The 22,246-nt window shown below is 46.9% G+C and overlaps 2 protein-coding genes across 4 annotated transcripts in view; one reads left to right on the forward strand and one right to left on the reverse strand.

Moving 5' to 3' along the window:
* The first annotated feature begins 3,453 nt into the window (after positions 1 to 3,453).
* LOC118094614 (uncharacterized) lies at positions 3,454 to 13,981 on the forward strand. 3 transcript variants are annotated; one of them, XM_035135162.3, is made up of 5 exons: positions 3,454 to 3,623; positions 6,165 to 6,281; positions 6,801 to 6,875; positions 7,910 to 8,152; positions 9,980 to 13,981. In XM_035135162.3, the coding sequence occupies exons 2-5, from the start codon at positions 6,248 to 6,250 to the stop codon at positions 11,488 to 11,490; spliced, it is 1,863 nt and encodes a 620-aa protein (XP_034991053.1). In that variant the 5' UTR covers positions 3,454 to 3,623; positions 6,165 to 6,247; the 3' UTR covers positions 11,491 to 13,981. The 3 variants fall into 3 exon arrangements, with proteins under 3 accessions (XP_034991053.1, XP_060137455.1, XP_088511396.1); XM_060281472.2 differs by having other exon boundaries at positions 3,485 to 3,623; positions 9,977 to 13,981; XM_088655270.1 differs by lacking the exon at positions 3,454 to 3,623 and adding an exon at positions 4,444 to 4,606 and having other exon boundaries at positions 9,977 to 13,437.
* Positions 13,982 to 16,328: 2,347 nt separating this feature from the next.
* The window catches only part of CRHR1 (corticotropin releasing hormone receptor 1), a 71,782-nt gene continuing 65,864 nt past the window's right edge, over positions 16,329 to 22,246 (reverse strand). The window contains exons 11-14 of the mRNA XM_035135283.3: positions 19,989 to 20,074; positions 18,375 to 18,510; positions 17,513 to 17,554; positions 16,329 to 16,608 (exon numbers count right to left, since the gene is read on the reverse strand). Of these exons, the coding sequence (XP_034991174.3) occupies positions 16,432 to 16,608; positions 17,513 to 17,554; positions 18,375 to 18,510; positions 19,989 to 20,074 (441 nt within the window). The 3' untranslated portion in view covers positions 16,329 to 16,431. The remainder of the gene's footprint in view (positions 16,609 to 17,512; positions 17,555 to 18,374; positions 18,511 to 19,988; positions 20,075 to 22,246) is intronic.

Below are 22,246 nucleotides of genomic sequence, written 5' to 3' on the forward strand. Positions count from 1 at the left end.
TTAAACGTACCGGTACTGGCTGTTAAGGCTGCTGGTGTGCTTTTTGTTTCGTATTTTTCATGGATTTTACTGTAAACCACCCTGAGATGTTTTCATAAATAGGCAGTCTATATTTTTAATAAATAAACAACCTGGCAAATTAATGGAGGGCCCACCTGCTCACCTGTGCCAATGAGGCAAAATGAGAAAGGCATCCAATTCTCATTGCCACTACCGGTGTTTCATCACATTTCTTTTCATTATTTATTGAATAAGGTGTTGGAAAACAGGTAAATAGCATCTAACAGAGACTGTAGGCCTTTCACATTCTACATGGCCATTTCAGTTTTGAGAATGGATATGATCCTGTCGTTTTGCCATGTACTCATTTATTTTTGTCTGGGGAAACAAGAAGGCCAAAGCAGGTATCAGGCAAGTACCTTTGAGGAGACCATGCCACCAGCAGGCCCTTTCCGTCATTGCTCTCTGCCTCGACCCAGATGGCTGGAGGACCCAGAGGACCGTGTGAGTCAATATGGTGTATGGTCAGAGTGTTAGGCTAGGAGCTGGAAGACCAAGGTTCAAATTGCCACTCAAAGTGGCCTTGGCTTATATCTAATGTATATGTTTATATCAATAGGAATTTTAATTAGGGTTGCCAGGTCAGGATTACCTCAAACTCTAAGATTTCAGGCCCCAAACCTGAAACTTAGTTTGGCACCTGGTGATATAATGTTGGGTGGGCCCTGGAGATGGAGGTTAATTGGGAGAGAGTAGCGGCAGGACACCCACTTACCCTGAGTGTCTATGCTCTAATTTGCAGTCAGCTCCTGCTGAGCTGAAGCTTGCAAGCTGCATGTAAATGTCTCCCCTACCTCCCAGACCACCTTTGCCTTATGTGATTGTCTTGTCTGAACGGTATTGCTGTAACACTCTTTTCCTCCAACAGCATAGAGCAGTGTCTTTTACATAGAGGGGAAGCATTCACCATCACGGGTAGGTAAGCTGTCTGTTGGCAAAGGCCAGGCACTCTGCTTCAGCCACTGCTGGCCACAAACTCCTGAGCACGTTGGCCTTGTGAGGTAACAGCTCAGATATATGCAGCTGAATAAGCTGCTCCTGCACACACCAAGTTCTTCTAGGTATGATCACAGTCCTTGCAGTTTCTCCCTTCACTTATGCGGGTGTGCTAAGACACCAAGCACCGCTCATTCTTCTCTCTCATTGTCAAAGGCTCAGGATAAGGCACTGCTAGAGTGACTGGTTGACAGCGTCACACATCTGTCTTCCTCTTTCACAAATTCCTGCATCCCGGATGCCGGTCAATAAAGTTTATGACATTGCCACACGTTGTGGCTTTACTGGGAGTGGTAGATTGGGATCCCTTTGCCACACCCTTCAGGAATATTTGTATATCTGAATACCTACCAGATGGCAGAGCGCAAATAACAGGAAGGCTGGCCAGATGTACACAGAGTACTGGACTAGACGGAGAGAAGTTACTTGCCCAAAATAATGAACATTCAATGCAGAGGAGGCAACAGCCTCACTGCATTAAATCAATTTCATCCTCAAAGCATTCATTTTCTTCCCTGACCTGTCCAAATAGTTTCCCTTTCCAAAATTATTTCTGACTCTATTTACCCCCACATGTGTTCCATGTTTCTGCTGCCTACATTACAGACCCTCTAGGTTCGCTATTATTATTTATATCATTTATGAATCACTTCCTGCGAGGGACCTCAAAGCAACTGGCATTATAATGACATATATAAAACATTTTTTAAAATACACACACACACACACACACACACACACACAAGCAATTGCATGCAAAACCACAAATTTAGCAGGCATTGAAAAGCCAATAGGGTAGGTTCTGTCTGATATGTGGAATGGAGCCCCTGACAGGATAGTACCTGCCCTGTGCCCACTCCTACAGAACTCAGTGATCAGCTGGGTATGTGTAGGATGAGACAATCTTTTAGGTATCCTGCTAGGGTTTTGTACACCAATACCAGCATCTTGAACCTAGCCTAGTAGGTCATTGGCAGGCAGTGCAATTCCTTCAGCAGCGGCCTAATGTGATGGTGACGTTGGCTCAAAGTCAGTACATACAGTATTTGTATTTTCATTCCTTCCTTCAGGAGTTTTTGAGCTGAAGCTGCCAGGTGTCTATGAGACTCCATAGAATCTGAAAGCGAGGAGTCATCACCGTCTCAAGACACCATCCCTGGCTGGTTGCCTCCACTGGGAAAACAGGTATGCAATGCTACCCGCCCCATCTGCTTTGCCACTGTACCCTGGTACCCCCTGTCCTATTAACAATAGTGTTTGTCTGTTTTTTTAAAAAAGTTTTATTGAAGCGTAATGACCATTACCGGCAACGTAAAAATACAATAGCAGAGTATTACACTTTACCATATGTAAAAAAAAGAGGCCGGGAGTAGTAACACACTAATAATATAAACCAAGACATCCATTTTTCCTGAGCTGGTGTAGATGGTGCACGTTGGCCATCTATGTCCAAAGCATAGGAAATAAATCCCTGCCAGATGACGTAGAAGCATTCTGGGTCTTCAATCCCTCTGGAGATCTGCAATTGGTGTGTTGTTGTTTTTTCACAATAGCCACAGTCCGTAGGTTCTTATACAGTACCACAAAGAGAAATGTAGACTCCCCCCCCAAAGTTTTCCATTCCTGGGCTATTGAAATCCCAGCAGCAGCTAGCATGGATGTCAAAGGTTCTTTAGAGTGCCAAGCTTTTGTGATATCAGTCCGCATATTCAGTAATGATAGTTGTGGAGAAACCTGAACAGGTAGAATCAGAATCGTAGAGTTGGACGGGACCCTGAGGATCATCTAGTCCAACACCCTGCAATGTGGGACTATGCAGCTACCCCATATGGGGATCAAACCTGCAGTCTTGGCGTTGTCAGCACCATGCTCCTAACCAGCTGCTAAGATATCCAGTAAGTTAACTATTTTAGATATTTCTTGATAAACTTGGGACCAGAATAATGAGACATTCCTACCAAAGATGGGGGACTGTCCTTTAACAATAATATTTTGTATATTTTCATACTTTATATGTTAAATTTGAGTCATCGTACATATTAAAACAACAGCACGTATGTACGGCCTAAATAGGGTTTGATCAATACTGGGTTTGTTTTTGTGGAGGATATATTTGGTTTTTTACGAAGTAGAAGGATTAATCGGCTACAGCATGGTTCCTGATCACTCGGATCCACATTTTGCATTGAGTCTGATCTATACAGTATGTGAAAAACAAAATGACTTGGTAGAATCCTTAATCCACCAGTTTCCAAAAGAAGGAGAGAAACTTTGAGAAGCAGGAAGAGAGAGCGCTGGCCACCGAGTCCCTTATGCTGGAGAGAGACCCCATCAGCCACAAGAGGGCCTGCTTAGCTGCCGAAGGAGAAAGGGGAGGTCTTTCTCTCTTTATTCTTTTCTTTAGCCAGGATGTGGAATTGAGCTTCCTGGATTTTGCAGCTTGCAGCTGCTTCCCCTAAGACCCCCCCCCCTCATCCCAGCTCCCTGCAAGGGGGCGAGGATTTCTCTGTAATCGGCCTTCACCATTCTCAGGCAGGCCGCACGTTGCAGTCCCTGGCTAGGTGCAGGTAAATGATCGGGGGGAGGGGTGCAAAAGATCAACCCGGCCTTTTCGATCTCCTCTGCCCCCACCCTCCCGTCGCCGCCGATTCACAAGGTCCGATTCACAAGGAGGAAACAATGGAGGCTGTGCAGGACATAAATGGACCCCGAGGTGGAGGGTGCGGGGTGGTAACAGCATTTCGATGCAGCCGTTTTCCCCTTTGCTGCCAGGACTTAAAACATTGCACGAAGATCCTGGACTTAGAAGGGCGGGGGGCGATGTTTCATGCAATGTGGGAAAAAGAGTCAGCTTGAAGGGTGGCAAGGAGGGCCCAGTTTATTGCGATTGCCTTTTGTAACCTTTGCACCCATTTGCCCATGTCCCCCTTCCTCAATTTTCAAAAGATGCTACCTCCCAACAAAGTACGTCCCTCCCCATAATTTATGCCTTCTTTCCCTCACTCCTACTCCCACCGCGGCCCCAGGAATTGCCGCGATTCCTCCGTAACACCCCCACAGCTTTTTGCATGGGCTTCTTCTCATGATGAGGCAGTTTTGTTTCCACGCTGCATTTTTTTAAAATATTTTTTTAAGTATCCGTAGAGAGTTGGAAGACATTTAACACTAGATTGGGCCCTTTGGGAAAATGCTCCATGCAGTCGAGGAAGTGGTTTATAATCCACAAAAGCGAGTGTTACCATAATATAAATGTTTTGTCTTTAGGATGCAACAGGACTTATGCTTGCCACAACAAATGCCCCTCTGGCATTTGCTCATATTTTGTCCTTTGTGCATGTGTTTTTTGCACCACGCAACAAGCCAACTGGATTGGAGGGGATTTTGAACCATGATCTAAAATATAACTAAACAAACAGGTTTGGGGACACAAAGTACTAACAGTACAGAGAAATGAAGAGCTGTTTTGCACATTACACAGAAATCCAGGTCGTCGTCCCTCCCCCCCCCCCCCATAGGGAGATGTGGCCTGTCCAAGCTTTTCAGCAACAAGGTGTGTGATGTGTGTGTTTTAAAACAATTCATCACATTCACACTTTCGATTTTTAGATGTATACCTGAGGGTGTTTTTTTTTAGGTGTATACCTAAAAACCACAGGGTTGTATCCTGTTTTAGTCATACTCAGAGCAGACCCATAAAAATTAATTGACATGGCTTAGTCCATTAATTATTGGGCCTACTGTGAACAAAACGTGGTTGGATATAATGTTCAAAGTAGCCCAGGTTTCTTTACAGACATTTCAAATGTAAACAACGGAGAACAAGTCTTATGTAACCAACTTATTCCCTGCAATTACAGTACTTTGTGTCTTATTGCAGTACTTTGTGTCTTATTGCAACGTTCCCTTGGTCTGACTCTAAGGACTAATAATCTGTAGCGATATATGGACATGGTCATGGCTCAGCTACCTTACAGTCTGGTGCAGCCAGAGACAACACAGACTTGTAGTGTTTGACTGCTGTACAGTGAGATAGTGCACTGTGTATATAACAAAGAGCATCTAACCACATGTAGGTGTGTCAAATGTGTAACCACATCATGAAGTGTAACATGCTCTTCCCAGTCCTTCCTCAAGGATGGCACAAAACAAGATATGTAATAATAGCTTGTTGATTAGTTGGTTCAGTTCCATTCACATTTTAAAATCTCTTGGTGTATTGTATGGTGTACACACCTCAGTAAAAGTCACTGGTTTCCCATGCTGAGCAGTCATTTATTTGAATTTATATTTCTACCCTTATCCACTAGCTCAGTGGATCCCCTTAAACAAGCCATTACCTCTCAGCCTCAGTCCTTCCCCCCAACCCATCTGCAATATGGGGATAATGAAGCTGATCTTATATTACCAGATTATTACGTGGATTACCAAGAGGTTAATGAAGTGCTCTGAAAACTCTTCAGGAGCCATTTAAGTGATGTAGTGATTATAAAAAGAAAAACCTAAAAGCCACAGAGTAGCTTAGAAACGCTGTGCAAATATGCTCTGCCAGTCCAACAAAATTAAAAAATATAATAGTTCAAATGAATAAACAGGCCTTAAACCTGGGGACAGAAATAAGACATGGCTGAATCCAGTGTTAGTCATACAGTACTTAGAAGAGATTGCTAAGTGGTCCCCATTCATTTCAGTGGGTCTGCTCTTGAGTTCGACTAACATTGGAGTTGCTTCTTGGTGGGCCTCTCTGGGAATGCTGTTCCACAATTATGACTCCTCTCTTGTGAAAGCCTGGCACCAAGCAGCCATAGAATTCACCTCCCTAGAGGAAAGCACCCACAATAGGGCCCTTCCAGCATATCCCAGAAAATGTACAGAAGGATGCAATCCCAAAGTTTTGCAAGGCCCAAGCCACTTCATCAGACCCATCCCCACCTCATAATATGACAGTTTGCCCCTCTCACAACATCATTTTCTCTTTCTTCCCCACCTGCCTCCAATCTCACCCCATTGCTACATGGATATGATTATCAAGAACACTGGGTTGCCATAGAAAGGTTTCTACAACGTGATGTGTCATGAACTCCTTCAGTTCTTTTATTATTATTATTTAGGTGCTTGTCAGGAGCCTCCTTTGCCAAGAGAAAGAAGAAGGACTCCAGGCATTTCTGGCGAGAGAGTACCCGTGTGTGCCGAGATGCAGGAGAGCTATGAAACAGTGATCTCGCTGGGTAAGGGATCCCACTGCTTAAAATGTCTGTGCCGCCAGACTTGAACTCGAACCTTATCCAGCCAGAACTAAAAATAGCCTTGTGGCATCTCAAGTGATCACATGGAAATTGTGTCGTGATGCCAATTTGCCTCACTCACTAACTTTACCTCCAATGGTGCACTCTTCCCTTGTCTCCCAAGACAGATGGATGCCAACAAAATAGTGGGGACCGCACGTTGGTTTATATACATTTTTTTGTGGGGGGAAAGAGCTGCTGATTTTTAAGGCCATATAGAAGTCACTACCTTCTCCCCAAACTTGAGTCTCCAGCTGTTTTTGAACTATAACTCCCATCATCCCTAGCTAGCAGGACCAGTGGTCAGGGATGATAGGAATCGTAGTTCCAAAATAGCCGGAGATCCACGTTTGGGAAACCCTGCTATATAGCATCCAAAGGCCACTTGCCTAACCAAATATTTTATCCTCCAGAAGTATCTTGTTTGGCTTATCAAGCTGTTTTCTGCTCCTCTCCTCTTAGCGGAAGAAATTGCCATTAGCTGGCCCCGCATAACTGCCTTCACAGAGACCCGAGGGCGCCGAGGCTTGGCTCCTGGTAAGTCCTATATTTGCACCTGTGAAAAGTGGCCAAGTGAAGATGCATGGGTGCCAGGATGGTGCCTGACATCTCCACCATCTGGAGGTGCATGGGGATCATTGGATCTTGACTGTTTTTACACACTAGTACCCCATCCTGTTATATATTATCTGCACAATCAATGGATTTCAGGAACCAAAATGCTTTTGCTGTGCAGCCTGAGCAGGAGCAGTGACCAACATTACAGTTAATCGCTTTAGCTTGTCTTCACTTATCTCACTCCCACTGCCCTGCTCACAGTTGTGAAGAATATTCTTGTGTTATGAATGGTCCATGTCACCGTTAAGAAAAAGAGGCAGGGACAGGAATATATGTGGACTTTTCTTCTTTTAAGTTTTCAAAGTTCTTAATCTAGCTCAAGGTTGTCATCTGAACTAGCCAGATGTTTAACTGATAATCACAGTCAGTCAATCCTTTGGCAAAATAAGACTTTAGAGCCGTCTTGCCCCCAAATGGCAACTAGACATTCCATTTTGGCGACTGTAACCTTGGTTTATTTGAGTTTCTAACACTGGCTGCAGAAAGGATGGAACCTCATTTACCAAATGTCAGGTACTCTGACTCAGGTGATGACAAGCACTCACAGCAAAGTCTGCTGTTCCTTTTGTAACCTCCCCACCCCCAATTGAGAGCAGAGAAAGGCACCTAGAGCAGAGCCTCTGAGCTGCTTGGCTAAACCGTCAAATTCTCCCTTTACCATGCTCACTCTCTCCTGATTGGCTGTGTCTCCTCCCTGCCATGAACGGGTCTGGGTCTCCAGGATGACGACCCAACGGCCTGTCCCATCGCAACAACCCTGGAGCAGACAAAGACAGCTGTCTTGTCTTAACTTGTGCCAATTGTTCCAAGGGCACAATCCTCCTGCAGCGTTTCGCAGGCTTTGCCCCCATGTAAATTAGCTCACGCCTAGAATAGGCAGCGGGGCTCCCTGGGCCCTCCATTTACAGCGGAGTCTGGCGTTCCTTTCACTTTGTTTCTCTCCCTCTTCCCAGGGCTAGAAATGGAACCTGAGCAAGGGCAATTGGCACCTTTGCAGGGGCAGGCGGCAGCAGCAGCTACAGCTGGCTCGAGTGAAGAAGGGATCCTGCCGGACTTCCGGAGGCAGCTTGGAGTGATCCTGCAGACTGTTGGCAAAGCACAAGTGGAGAAGATGCTGAAGGAGCTGGTGAAGGAGCAGGAGCAGCAGGGGAGAGTCAGGCGGCGCAAAAGGGTGACCCGGAGCCCCCGCCTTGGAGGTAAGGGCATCAGCTGGGGCAAGTGGAGCACAGAGGCCTGGCCACCTTGCGTTGGGCAGCTGAAAAGGGGTGTGGCAGGCAGGATCGAGTTTTGCAGCAATCAGACGCTACCATTTAATTTTTAAGATCTGCAGCCAAGGATTTGCCTGCTTTTATTTCAAACCACGATGTGATATTCAGGGCTACCCTCCTGACCCCTCCAGTCATCTTGTCCTCCCTGGCTTACATAGTCTTCAGGCTTCGTTTCTTTCTCTCTGCCTTCCTACTAATTGCTTGAAACCCTCTGCCGTCGTGTACAGTGTGCGCTTTTTCTGGCTTAGCCTTTCTCCTTGGACACCCATCCTTCCTCTCCCTGCCACCCAAACCCTTATTTTCTGCATAGCACCCCGGCCCTCAAATAAAACTTAGTTGTACCTTGGAAGTCCGTTCGACTTCCAGAACGTTCGGAAACCAAAGTGCAGCTTCTCATTGGCTGCAGGAAGGCGCTGCATCCAATCGGAAGCCACGGAAGCCCCGTCAGATGTTTGGCTTCCAAAAATAGTTTGCAAACCGGAACAGTCACTTCTGGGTTTGTGGCATTTGGGAGCCAGAACATTCGAGAACTAAGCTGTTTGAAAACCAAAGTACGACTGCAGTGGAAAACTTCCAGATATATTCAGATTCACCAAATTTACTGCAAATGTGTTGACTTTTAACCTACCTTGGGGTCAAATTTTGATTTGGTTTGGATTTTGTTTTTAAGCAAACAAACAGAATCCCAATAATAATTCAGAACGAAAATATCGCTAATTGCTGTCTCCTGCAGTGTGGGGAGAAGGAGGGAAAATGCCTTTATTGATATGGCTTCGGGCCCTGAGGGGTATGGACACCCATGCGAAAGTTGCAGTTAATGTTAAATGCAGTTTAAAGGGCTGGTTTTAACCTATGGGGTCTAAATGATGGGAGTCCAATGTACCAACTGCCTCCACACATTCCTAAGGACCTGTCTTATACCAAGCCAAACCATTTAACCATCACCGCTAGGATGGGGAACTTCAGGCCATGGGAACAAATACAGCCCTACGGACCTATCTGGCCCAAAGGACTCTCCTCAGACCCCACCCCTCCTCCTCCTGGGATCCCCACACACATCACCAGCCCTGCTTTTCACCCTCTGTGAGAGTGTTTGCCTGGCTAGAAAGTATCCTTAAACTCTAATAACGAAGGATAGAGCAGGGTGTGATGTGTGTGGAAAGAAGGCTATTATTATTACTATAATTTATCACCTGCCTTTCATCTTAAGGTCCCAGGGCGGGTTACAATCAAAATACAATATTAAAAACTGTTCAAAACAGCTTACCCTCACAGAAATAATGTAGGTCCTAAAAACAGGCATCTCAAGTGTCAAAAGCCAGGGTAATGTTGTACAAAGGTAAAATTAGTGTTTGTTGCTCTGCCTAATTTTTCCCTGGCCCAGACAACCACTGTCAGGTGGCCCCTGTAGGCTTCCCTAGAAGGGAAAATGGCCCTCAGGCTGAAAAGGGTTCCCTACCCCTGGTCCAGCCTGTCTTGTGTTGGAGCCAGGTTTTCAGGGTCTCTGCTGGACATTTTTATTACCCGAGCTATTTTGACGGAGGGCTTAGAAATTGAACCTGAGCCCTTTTACATGCAAAGCATTCACTCTGCTGCAGAGCCCCTCTTGTGATCTGACGCAGCGCACTCTGTAAATTGAATACGAGCACCTTCTCAGGAATATGAAAGAGTGAGTCCAGCTCCTCCTTGTAGACATTATTGTGTTCTCCCCCCGCCCCAAGGCGCAGAAATTTATCCAACTTTCTGTCTCAGCAGGTGATGAAGCAGGTGGGCAGAACAACTCAGAGGCCTCACATGCTGGAACGTTGGAAGCACCCACCATCCTGTCTAGAAAGCCAGCCGCGAATGAGCTGCAGGTGCCCCTCTTGGGCCCAGGGCTGGTGGCAGGGCAAAAGCAACCCATTTCAGGGAAGATTTTTCGCGGGGATGCCAGAGGGTGTAAGAACAGCCTTGTCCACCAGCAGAGCCCTCTGGGAACGAGATGGGGGGCAGCCCTTGAGCCCCGGGAGAGCGTTGGCTGCAGCCCACTCCACAGCATGAGCCGGGACTCCCAGGATGCTGCGAGACTCTGGCCGCCTTTTGGTGAAAGAGCCCAGTTCTTCTCGGCGTGGCAGAAACCACGCTTCACTCAGAGACGCCGGCGCCCACCTGCAGGAGAGAAACCCCACCGCTGTGGGCCGTGCAGGAGGACCATTGTCGCCCCACCACAGAGATCCAGCTCACCTCCAAATTCCGCCTTGGCTCCTGTCTTGGATTCTGACTCTGCCGCTTCTCTTGCCTTGCCTCTGAACTCTGTAGGGGCAGCAACTACCCAGCCGCCAGGCGGGAACTCTGTTTCATCCCAGCCCCGGAAACCCCACGGCTGCGAGGAGTGTGGCAAGCGGTTCCGAATCCTCGCCAACTTAGAGCGGCACCAGCAGCGCCACGCAGTGGAAAAGCCTCACCAGTGCTGTGACTGCGGGCGCCGTTTCCGCTGGGGCTGCCACCTGGAGCGCCACCGGCGGTCGCGCCGCTGCGTGGAGTGTGGTGGGGGGCTGGCCACGCCGCCTCCGCCTCCGTCGCCACCCCCAGAACCCGACCGGCCCTATTCCTGCGGCGAATGCGGGAGGCGGTTCACCCAGCGCTCTGCACTCAGCAAGCACCGGCGGCTACACTCGGGGGAGCGGCCTTACGGCTGCGGAGAGTGCGGCAAGCGCTTCCTGCAGCGCTCCGACCTCACCATCCATGTTCGCTCGCATTCCGGGGAGCAGCCCTACGTGTGCACGGAGTGCGGCCGCCGCTTCAGCGTCAGCTCGAACCTCAGCAAGCACAGGCGCATGCACCGCGGGGAGCGCCCCCATGCCTGCTCGGTCTGCGCCAAGCGCTTCCTGCAGCGCTCTGAGCTCCTCATCCACCAGCGTGCTCACACTGGGGAGCGCCCCTACCCCTGCACAGCCTGCGGGAAGCGCTTTGCTCGCCGGGCGCACCTCAAACGCCACCAGCGCACCCACGGCAGCGTGCCTGCCACAACCACTGCCTCTCGTCACCAGAGTGCCCGTCTGCTGTCCCCCTCCGCAGCAGATACCACACCCCTTCTTGAACACGAAGGGGCGCCCGATGCCCTGGAGTCACGCCCCTGCTCCAACGCACATGCTGTGGGCCTACGCCCACCAGCATCCGAGCCTGTCTTTTCAGCAGGCCGAAGTCCTGTGGGTGCTGCTTCGCTGGGCCTTCCCTGGGCCGTGACCTCCTCCGCCCGCCTCCCCTTCTGTTCCAGTTCTCTTTGATTTTGTAGTAGCTTTCCTGTATCCCTGCCCTTTGTCATTCCCTTGCGACCAGCAGGCTCCCCGGTTGAACCTCAGAGGCCCAGCTCTGGGTAGATGCAGTAGGGGCAGACCAGTTTCCAAAGGAGCAGGGGAGGCAGCAGGCAGTAGCTCGTATTTTTGGACCCAGCCCTTGTTTGCTAAGAAGCCTGGTGGTTTTCTTTTGCTCCCCCCCCCTTCTTGGAACCTGCTAGGCTCTGCATAGGGCCTCCATTCTGTGGGTGAGATGGAGGGAGTAAGGTGGGCACGTCAAGACCCTGGGTGAGATGTCAGCTACATTCCCTGGACTTTTGACTGGGCTCTTTAGCACCAATCAGTGTGACCCAGTTGGGCACATTATTTAAAATCTGCGGGAGAGGGGTTAGGTAGGCTACCTTTGTGGATTTGGGGAGGGAAGCACCCCGGGTTGATCGCAGCTAACCGTTGCAAGCCGTCATTGTTGATTGCGAGACACAGTAGGATCACAGGCATGCACTTCTGAGACAAACACCCACGAATACTTGCTCTTCTGACATCGTACAAGCACATGTCCTCCGGCCACCCCACCCCACCCTTACAATTTTGTAAATGTCATTAGGGCTCCTCCTGACACTCTAACCCTGGGTCTTCTTGGCTAACTGTCTCTCCTTGACCAGACTGCCTTTGTTTCTTTTTGCGGGAAGAAAAGCTTAACGAAGCTTCTTCCAAGTGCTTGGCCCCACTTCCGGAGACAAGATGGCATGCTTGGCCATGCTGTTGAGTCCCTCTCACAGAAAAAAAAACACTGACTGTGGTATAAGCTGGGAAGTGGGTTGTATGCGCAGCTTGTGGGACCCAACATAGCTCCTGCTTCTCTCTTCTGCCTGCAAAAGAAGTTTCATGGCAAGGCCCAAGCCCTGGAAGATCTGGGACCACAGTGCAAGAAACAAGCCAAAAAGCAAGGAGGATGTTCACTGATTCTTCAGAGCAGTTCAGAAGCAGAGAATGGTCCATTGAGTTGTGTCAGGATTTGAACTCTGTTGCTACTTGTTGAATATGGGACAAAACGGCTGGTGCCTTCAAAAGGTGCTATAGTGCTTCCTTCACCATTAGGTCCCGAGAAAGCAGGCTGATGGAGGAGGAGAAGCGGAAGGCATCTGCTTTGATCAGAATTGTGGACTAGAACAATGGTGGAGTTGGGAGGGGAGCCTGGTTTTTACAGCCTCATATTTTCCCCAGCTCTAGTGAGAATGGTAAAGTTGCTGCTGAGTTGGGCTCAACCCCACGTGGCCTGCACCACTCTCTAGGACTGTTTCCAGCTCTATGATAGTTTACCAGACCAGTGTTACTTCTCCAGTTGCTTGTACATTCCTGGTACCTTTTGGACTGGTGTTTCATGGCTAGGGGTGGGATCAGAGGGCTCTAGAGTAGGGAGGGGGTTAATAATAACTGATTTAGGACTAATACAGTAGAACTTCGTTTTATCAAATCTTAGCATGGAGTGTCTTTAACCAACACAGAAAAACGATGAATCCAAAACTGTAGATGTAAATGAATCCAATAGAATATTTTGCAACTCCCTTCCCCCAAAGAAGATATTTTGCACCTCTCAAGACGTAAATGTGAACTTTGTACAAGTATTTTGGGTTTGGTGAGGACAGATCCTCAGAACCCAAATTTTGCTAGGTTCAAGGCCATTTGCCTCCATTTGACAAGTGTCTGGATGTGGGAAAATGTGTCACTTTTTGAATTTGTGCAATTTTCATTCATTCTTTTTTTGGGGGGGGTGTCAAAATTGTCATTACAGTTGCAGCTGTAATGCACATCTTCAGCCACTTTCTGACTTATGTGCGTTTTTAAAACATGAATAGGGAAACAAGTGGTCCTAAGCACAGTTGCAAGAATGGCATTGCTAGCTTGATAAAAAGTGAAAAATTGGGTTCTGTTCGAAAACCTTGGATTCCATTGTTTTGGAAGAGTTTAAAAGGTTAGGCTGCAAACCTTAACCCAGGCATTCCCAAACTTCGGCCCTCCAGATGTTTTGGACTACAATTCCTATCATCCCTGACCACTGGTCCTGTTCGCTAGGGATCATGGGAGTTGTAGGCCGAAACATCTGGAGGGCCGCAGTTTGGGGATGCCTGCCTTAACCCCACTTATCAGGGAGTAATCCCCAATGGATCCAAATAGGAGTTTCTGAGTAGGTCTACACCAATTACACCAGCTTCACCATTTAGCTAAAGCCATTCTGATTGGCTCAATTCTCTCTCCTGTCCTTTAACTGATCTACAAAAGTGGGGAAATGGAAATGCTGTGACAGACTTATATTTGAGTTTTAGTGTGAACTGTCAGATACAGCATAAAAGTGGTGCTCATCAGCTAAGCTTTGCAGGGTTCTTGGGGAGGGAAAAGCATTCATTTCAGCTATGGAGAGGGAGAAGACCTCCAACAGTTGGAACTGTGTGTATGTACAGAAACTATTATTCTTTTTAAAATACTGGGTGTGGGTCATTCTTCACAGCCCTCCTTAACATATTCACACAAGGCTTTGCTGCTGCAAGATGGTTAGCCCATAGGTATTGCCAAAGGAGTTTTACATTCAATTGGGATAGTACTTGAATGGTTTGATAAAGTAATAGAAACATTCCAGGTCCAAACAACTTGTGGTTACCAAGCTGAACCTAGCTCATTAGTGACATGGTGAAAGAACCGGTGGGTGGGAGAAGAAACCCAAGGTCCTACTTGGGTCCATTGATTTCAGTGCGGCTAAAACATGACTTAGGTTAGGATCCAAACCGGTTTTGCAATCACAGGCACCAAAAACAGTTTAGTGATTTGCTGGTAGGTTGCGATTTAGGCTTGGTGAGTCATAGGTTACACAGGCCTGCTTTAAACTTATAGAGTTGGGTGATACAGAGTAGGTATTCTTGCCAGTCAACTAGAAGAGTCTAGATAGGTAGTGGACCATTGATGCAGGGATTTCCTGATAGCACCAAGGCTTCATTTGTGCACACTCCACCCTTCCAAGGTAAAGGTAAAGGGGGCCCCTGACCATCAGGTCCAGTCGTGTCCGACTCTGGGGTTGCGGCGCTCATCCTGCTCTATAGGCTGAGGGAGCCGGCGTTTGTCCGCAGACAGCTTCCGGGTCATGTGGCCAGCATGACAAAGCTGCTTCTGGCGAACCAGAGCAGCACACAGAAACGCCGTTTACCTTCCCGCTGGAGCGGTCCCTATTTATCTACTTGCACTTTGATGTGCTTTCGAACTGCTAGGTGGGCAGGAGCTGGGACCAAGCAACGGGAGCTCACCCCGTTGCAGGGATTCGAACCGCCGACCTTCTGATCAGCAAGCCCTAGACTCTGTGGATTAACCCACAGTGCCACCTGGGTCCCTCCACCCTTCCAAGTTACTAACAAATAACTAGGCGATTTCTAAAGGCTGGTTTGGGCACTTCACTGGTAAGGGTACTTAGCACAGTCACCAAGATAAACCACCCTAGCAAATACATCCCACAAAACGCATGAGTAGATCTAGGGTTTGACCAGTGAGCCTCAACTGAAATGCTCGTAATGAATCCATTGTCTCTCCAATGAGGAACTTGGCATGAGACCATGTGTTGTACTCAAAATAAGATTCCTACAGCAAGTAAACCCAAATATGCAACAGCTTGAATTCTCAGACGCTGTGACCTGTATGAGCTATACAAATCGGCCTATGTTTTGTTAATTGTGGGAAAGGCGTACAAAGCATTTCCTCCTCAGTACAGGAATCCTCAGGCTCCCTGGCTTCTGAGATCTCACCTGTTTCATATATCATGCTCATTTATTTTCAGATCTATCTTGACATATAGAAGGAGTAGAAGCTTGCTTTTAAAACTCAAAACTAACAAAAAGCTGAGATTTTGGCTGTGGTGCTTATTATAGAATATGCAGAGGCCTTGCTCAGTTCCCTTGGGTGGGAGAAATGGCCTGACCCAGAGCAAATCTCCAACATATAATTCTTAAAAAATAGAAAAGTGCAAGCAGGGACTGGGATGGTGGTGGTCTTTATTCAGAGATATCAAAACAAACACATGAATACCCTCATTCCACTTTAGGGCTCAAGGGGGATTCCCATGGGCAGAAGTTTGGTGGAAACCAAAACAACTATTGAGTGGACCATGGAAATACTGGGTTGGTTGCCTTGCTGAGGTCAGAGGATTTACAAAGCATCAGTTCCTGTTTTGGCAGCTGCTGCACAGCTGGAATGAGGAAGAACACTGGAATGGCATGGTTGGCTCCCGCTCAGCATTCTCACAAATGATTAAAAGAGATGTCCGAAGGACGGTGACAAGCAGGTGCGATGGGGATGTCCACCTGCTCTTTTCAATCCCCAGGATCAGGTAGTTGGCAGCCCTGAATTCAGAGTTTGTGCTTTTGGCTTTTTTTTGGCTATTTGCCACATATGTATCCTTCCTGAACCATTCAGATCCTGTAAAATAAGTCAATGGCCAACTCGGCATCTTGTAGCTAGGGAGTTCCCAAAAAGAACCTCTTCCTTTGGTTTTGCTTATCTATCAACTCCAGTGGAGGGTTTTGTTTATTTCAGTTGGAGAGCGAACCACCCAATCCCTCTGCTCTTTCCACAGCACTTGTGTGATTTCATAACCCTTTCCCTGATCTGTTAGAGAAGAGACCAAAGAGCTCCAGGCGCCATGGGAAAGTGAAGTAAGCCACACCTTCGAAGGACGGGATGTTGGGGCTGTCGCCTCCAACTTCCTGTCACTTTCAGAGCCACCAGAACCTCCCAAGACTTGCAATTCTAGCCACGTAGAACATGAGGCTTCAGCCAACAGAATGCAGGCAACGATCTCTGGGGACTTTTCTGAGCCAGAACTCCAGGGGGGGGGGGCAACGAAAATCCTGTCTTTTGCAGCTGGCAAGTCATGTCATGTCCTGTCCCACAACTTCAGCAAAAGGTATTGGCCCCACGGTTCAGAACAGCAGCCTCAGCCGTCGACTGCTTGATGCTATGGAAGCTGACACGCGTTGGGGAGGTGGGGATGGACATTGCCCTGGCAACTCTGGCTCGGATGGAGTGCTTGTCCTGCCACCGGTGCCATCTCTTCCGGACTGCAGAGCGAACCTGGGGAGACCACAAATACCCATAAATGTACTGTAAATAAAGAGGTCATCTGCCAATTAAAAGGGGGTGACAGATTTAATGGAGAACAAAGCTTGTGAAGGGATGGGGAGGGAACCAGCAGCCTTTCAGATGCTGCTGGACTACAACTCCCATCGTCCCTGACCGTTTGGCTGTGGCTGATGGGAGTTGGAGTCCCAAGTACATCTGCAGGAAAGCTTCAGCAGGTGGAAGAACTTTGTTCCTGGCAGTAGAAGGGGCTGTACACACTGAAAATATCATTTCCCAAAGTTATTCACAGCATAGGGGTGCCTCTGTGAACCTGTAGGACTAGCAGCCTTCTTGCACTTTTTATTAGTAGGCTACTGGTGAGTTAATCAGGACTAATGGCCACCTCTAATTCCATAGGGTCGCCAAGGATGAATATGTAAAAAAAAAAAAATCTTAAAAAATGTGAAAGTCACCATGCAGTGTAAAATCTTAACTTTCCTGGAGCTACTGTATTCCATCTGAGTGCTACAGGCAGCAAGAGAGGGGGCAACATAAAATTCTTCATTTTGAAATGGATTGGTCATAGAAAAATTGCTCAAAGGGAGAGACGTCGTAGCATGGTCATTTTCCTGAGCATTCCCCTGCAGGGATGTTTTGACAAAGAGGCAGTTTGTACTGCTTCATATGCAGAAGCACCAGTTCTGCTGTCATCCTGTTCTCCTAAGCATGAGGTTTCATCCTCTGCTTTGGGATGATTTGTCTCTGCCCATAGTAATTGATCTCGGCCTGTGCCAACCCCTTGATCTGGTGATTCATCTGTTTTTCAAAAGTGTGTATGATAGACTGGGCAGCATGCAAGATGAGATCCAGCAAGCCTCCCCCATCTCTGCCCACTCATTCCCCAAACCTGGCTCACCTCACTGTTCAGGAAGCAGTAGAAGACAGAGACAAAAAAGCCCTGATTAGAGAAGAAAGAAAGAAAGAAAGAAGCCCTGATTAGAGAAGAAAGAATAGCATAGTCAAGCTTTGGGAAAGAGAAATAACCACAGCCTTTTGCACTGTGTTTCCTGTGGGCACTTCCTATGGGGCTATTTTCCATTTTTAAAAGGCAAGTGCTAGGGCTCAACGCTTTCATCTGTAGACCGTGCCTTATAATCCAAGGAGATGGGCTGGTGCGGGGGGGGGGGGGAGAGGAGAGAGAGAGAGAGAGAGAGAGAGAGAGAATAGACACAGAGTGGGGAATGAGATGCAATCTTCACATAATGAAATCTTTGCATGCTCAACAGCACAATCTCATTACTTTGCAAAGACAATGCTGAGATCTGGACCATGCAAACAGGTTTCCTAGAGCCCTGGGAAGAGGAGGAGGAACATGATGAGGTTAGCAAATGGTCCCTGGAGCTGGGCATGCAATGATTCTACCAGAGCCAAAACAAAACAAATTCCCAAATCAGATTTAAGTATTTTTTTTGTTTTTGTTACAAATTTTCCCTTGGGAGATAAGCCTTGCAAGTGAATTTTAAGGCAGTTTCATGCTTCCGATTTCAATATCTCGGTGTGGTTCCCCCCCCTTTCTAAAACCCATATATGTCCAACAGAAGTCCTGGTTTTGGAATCGCTAGTGGGTGGGGATAGTGCGATTTAAAACAACATCTAAAATAAGTACATAAATGCACTGAAGTTATTGCAAGCAATTTCGAGTTATAAGATTCTGTATGAATTTCACACCCCTAACCCCAAATGCATTTGGGCTCTAGTTTCCACGAGGTTTCCCATACCTGGAAGGACTCCAAGACAGAGTTGAAGTAGATGAAGACTACCCGGGATATTTCATCTTCACCGGGGTTGACGAAGAAAAGCATGTAGGTAATGCCCAGCAAAGGAAGGAGCACAAGGGTAGCCTTCACAGCTTTTCTGAAGGAAGAGCACAGGAGTTAAAAAATCCAAGCCAATTCCAGACCAGCATCCCAGTGTTCCCTCGCCAAAGGTTATGGTTGGATCTACACATGTAGCAGAATGAAGTGGGAATCAGGGGGTAGAGTCCAAAGGGTGGACTGAGGTGAGGGTCACATTATTGAATGCATCTTGAAATATATACAGTGGTACCTTGGTTCTCAAACTTAATCCGTTCCGGAAGTCCGTTCCAAAACCAAAGCATTCCAAAACCAAGGTGCGCTTTCCCATAGAAAGTAATGCAAAACCGATTAATCCGTTCCAGACTTTTAAAAGCAACCCCTAAAACAGCAATTTAACATGAATTTTACTATGTAACAAGACCATTGATTCATAAAATGAAAGCAATAATCAATGTTTTGAACTATAAAATAAATAAGACAGTATTGTAGATGATAAAAATTAAAATTATTATTTTTTCTTACCTGCACTGATGATAGTCATTGTTTGAATGGGGGGCTTTTATCTATTTCCACAGTCACACAATCAATCAATCATAAAACGAAAAACAAGCCACAGTCACAAAAATGAAAAAGCCACACAAACAAAAACACAAAAAATTAGCAAAAACAAAAGCACCAAATATCACCTCAGAACACTGCAATCAGAAACAGAAGGCTTTAATTACGATTGGGGCGGGGGACTCAAATGAGCGGCGCAAGGCCAGAAGCGGGAGGGAAAAAAGGCTTAATTACTATGCAGAGGACTCATATTTGCTGTGGAGCAGTAAAAATGGAAGCTCAGGAGCACATTCGGCTTCTGGGGCAAAGTTCGAAAACTGGAACACCTACTTCTGGGTTTGCAGCGTTTGAGTTCCGAGTTGTTCGGGAACTAAGCTGTTTGAAAACCGAGGTACCACTGTATATATTTTCCAAAGCCACTTCCTGCAAACGGGAAGCTATAGCAGCAAATAGAAGGATAGCTAGAACCTCTTCTCCTGGTGTGCTTAGCCTTCCACTTGCAGTGAATCTTCCACAAAGAAGAACATTTGATAATGATATATCCAGGCAGAAGTCTAGCAGCTGCATTCCCGATTAGTTGTAGTTTCCGAGTCACCTTCAATTGGCAGCCCCACATAGAGCGCATTACAGTAGCCCAAGCAGGAGAGAGTTGATCCCAGTTCAGAGCAGATTCTAGTATTGTCCTCTGGCTCAGAGTAAGCTCTGAGCCTTACTTCCTGCAACTGGGTTACTAGACTCATGCCTTTTAAAAGTTAAAAGGGGCAGATGAGCAGGGCTTTCTGTAGCTAGGGAGGGCAAGTGGGCCTTCTCTTCAGTACTCTTACGGTTAACAGAATCAATAAATTCTGCAAATCAATAATAGAAACCTGCTCAATTTGCACAATGTATTTGAGTCGAGGAGTCAGAACAGTGGTTTAGCAATAGCCCCTATCATAAACTCCGGCCACCCATCCCCCACCTGTGCTCTTGCATTGATACCTGTACTGTATCGTCTCTGAGGTGGTCGAGGCCCGAAGCTTCGTCATCAGGATTCTGACAATATTGAATAAAAAGATAAAGTTGATCTGAAATAGATACAGAAACAAGATTAACTGGTGGGGTAAGTGCATAAAGAAATGCCTCCATCACCAATGCAAAATGACCCTATGCTCGCTTTGTGAATTGTAATAAATAAATAATAATAATAATAATAATAATAATAATTTATTATTTGTACCCTGCCCATCTGGCTGGGTTTCCCCAGCCACTCTGGGCGGCTTCCAACAAAGATTTAAAATACATTAAAATGTCACACATTAAAAACTTCCCTGAACAGGGCTGCCTTCAGATGTCATCTAAATGTCAGGTAGTTATTTATCTCTTTGACATCTGATGGGAGGGCGTTCCCCAGGGCGGGTGCCACCACCGAGAAGGCCCTCTGCCTGGTTCCCTGTAGCTTTGCTTCTTGCAGTGAGGGAACCGCCAGAAGGCCCTCGGCGCTGGACCTCAGTGTCCAGGCAGAACAATGCGGGTGGAGATGCTCCTTCAGGTATACAGTGCTGGGCCGAGGCTTATGTCAGGTGTATTCCCCCCCCCCCCAGTTCCATCCACTAGGAAGCCAAGCAGAAGTAGTCAAGGTGATGCTCTGCAGATGCTGTCAGAATGCAACTCTCATCAGTCCCAGCCATCATGGATGAAGGTCAGGGATGGTGGGAGCTGCTGTCCAACCAAATTGGCTAACCCTGGCCTAGAGGTAAGGCAGAGATGGGGAACATGTGGGCCTCCAAATAATGTTGGACTCCTATAATTGCTTAGCCATTTGCCATACTGGGGCTTATGGGAGTTGGGAGTCCAAGGCATTGACAGTCAGTGTGGCGTAGTGGTTAGAGTGCTGAATTAGGATTTGGGGAACCAGGGTTCAGATCCTCTCAGCCATGAAGCTTTCTGGGTGACCTTGGGCCAGTCTCCATCTCTCAGCCAAACCTACCATGCGGGGTTTTCGTGGGGATAAAAAGGGGAGGGAGAAAACCACACACAACACCTGAAGCTCCTTGGAAGAAAAGTAGGATATAAATGTAATAAAAACCCCCACATCTGGATGGCCACAGGTTCCCCATCCCCGGGATAGGAGATGTCACTGCCCTGCTCTGCCCTACTTATTTGGATTTCAAGTATCCGGAGCCCTTTGTATACATTACTTTTATTGATTATTAAAATGTTTCTATCCCACTTTTCCATTAAAAAAACAAACCAGTACAAATGTACAAGAAGCTTCAGGTTGTGGGCATTTCCCCCCACCAGTCTATATGATGGACCATGATGAAAACAATTTGTACACACGATTGGCTCCGTGTGGTGAGTGCAAAGTGTCCTAGGGGGCAGGGTGAGGTATCAGCCAACTTTGGGGATAACCAGCCTCATATAACCAACATGCTTAAGTCAAATTAATGCATGAAGGGGTTAACACCATAGAGTAAGCTGCCCTGCCAGGCTTAGCTAGGTCACTCCCCCTCACCTTGGGATGAAGGTAATCAGGCCTATTGTTCTCTCCCAGTCTACCTGAGAAACTCAGCTTGTAGAGAGGTCTAAGCTGGTTGCTTCAGTTCAGACAGCATGGCTCTAACAAGCTTTTCCTGAGTTCCTGTACTATATAATAATTTGGAAACTTTCACTACTGTAACTAAGCCAAGTTTTACTGCCTGTGTTTTCTAACTGCTGTATGGAAAAGCAGATGAACCTGACCTTTGGAGCGTTTGTAAGTAAACCATTTTAAACTTATTAGACCTGTGGTATTTTTCTATGTTATAGGAAGAGGGGGACTTTGGAAGGAACTTAGAAAGCCATAAAGGTCTAAAAGCCTATATTTCCACACTTTAGTTTGCTGTTTATTTTGTGATTTTAAAACTCTGCTGGGGTTCTCTCACCAAAGTATTCTTGCCCCAAACCTCGATCTTGGCATCCAGGGAATTCTACTTTTATACCTATTTTTCCCTTGCCAACCAATGCAACTCTCTTGCCGCCCCCCCCAACCCAGATTATTTCCTACTTTCCTGGTTGATCACTAGTAGCCTAGTTGCAAAAATCTGCTATTGCAATATGGTCCAAATACGTGGTTTTGGTGGATGCATAGCAATTTCCTTGAGTACATGGTAGAAAGGCAAGGCATGAAGTTATTTTGAATAACTTTATGCCTCTTTTTACGTTAAGTTTTGAAATGCTTATCAGTTATCAACATTTAGGAGCACTGGATTTGTAGG

The sequence above is a fragment of the Zootoca vivipara genome, chromosome 12 (assembly GCF_965207765.1).
Source record: "Zootoca vivipara chromosome 12, rZooViv2.hap1.1, whole genome shotgun sequence".
Lineage (NCBI taxonomy): Eukaryota > Metazoa > Chordata > Lepidosauria > Squamata > Lacertidae > Zootoca > Zootoca vivipara.

Coding starts and splice junctions, on each gene's coding strand:
- LOC118094614 (XM_088655270.1), top strand. CDS start 4,507: ATGAAGAGCTGTTTTGCACATTACACAGAAATCCAGGTCGTCGTCCCT. Junction 4,607..6,164: donor CCAAGCTTTTCAGCAACAAG/GTGTGTGATGTG, acceptor ATTATTATTTAG/GTGCTTGTCAGGAGCCTCCT. Junction 8,153..9,976: donor CCGGAGCCCCCGCCTTGGAG/GTAAGGGCATCA, acceptor TTTCTGTCTCAG/CAGGTGATGAAGCAGGTGGG.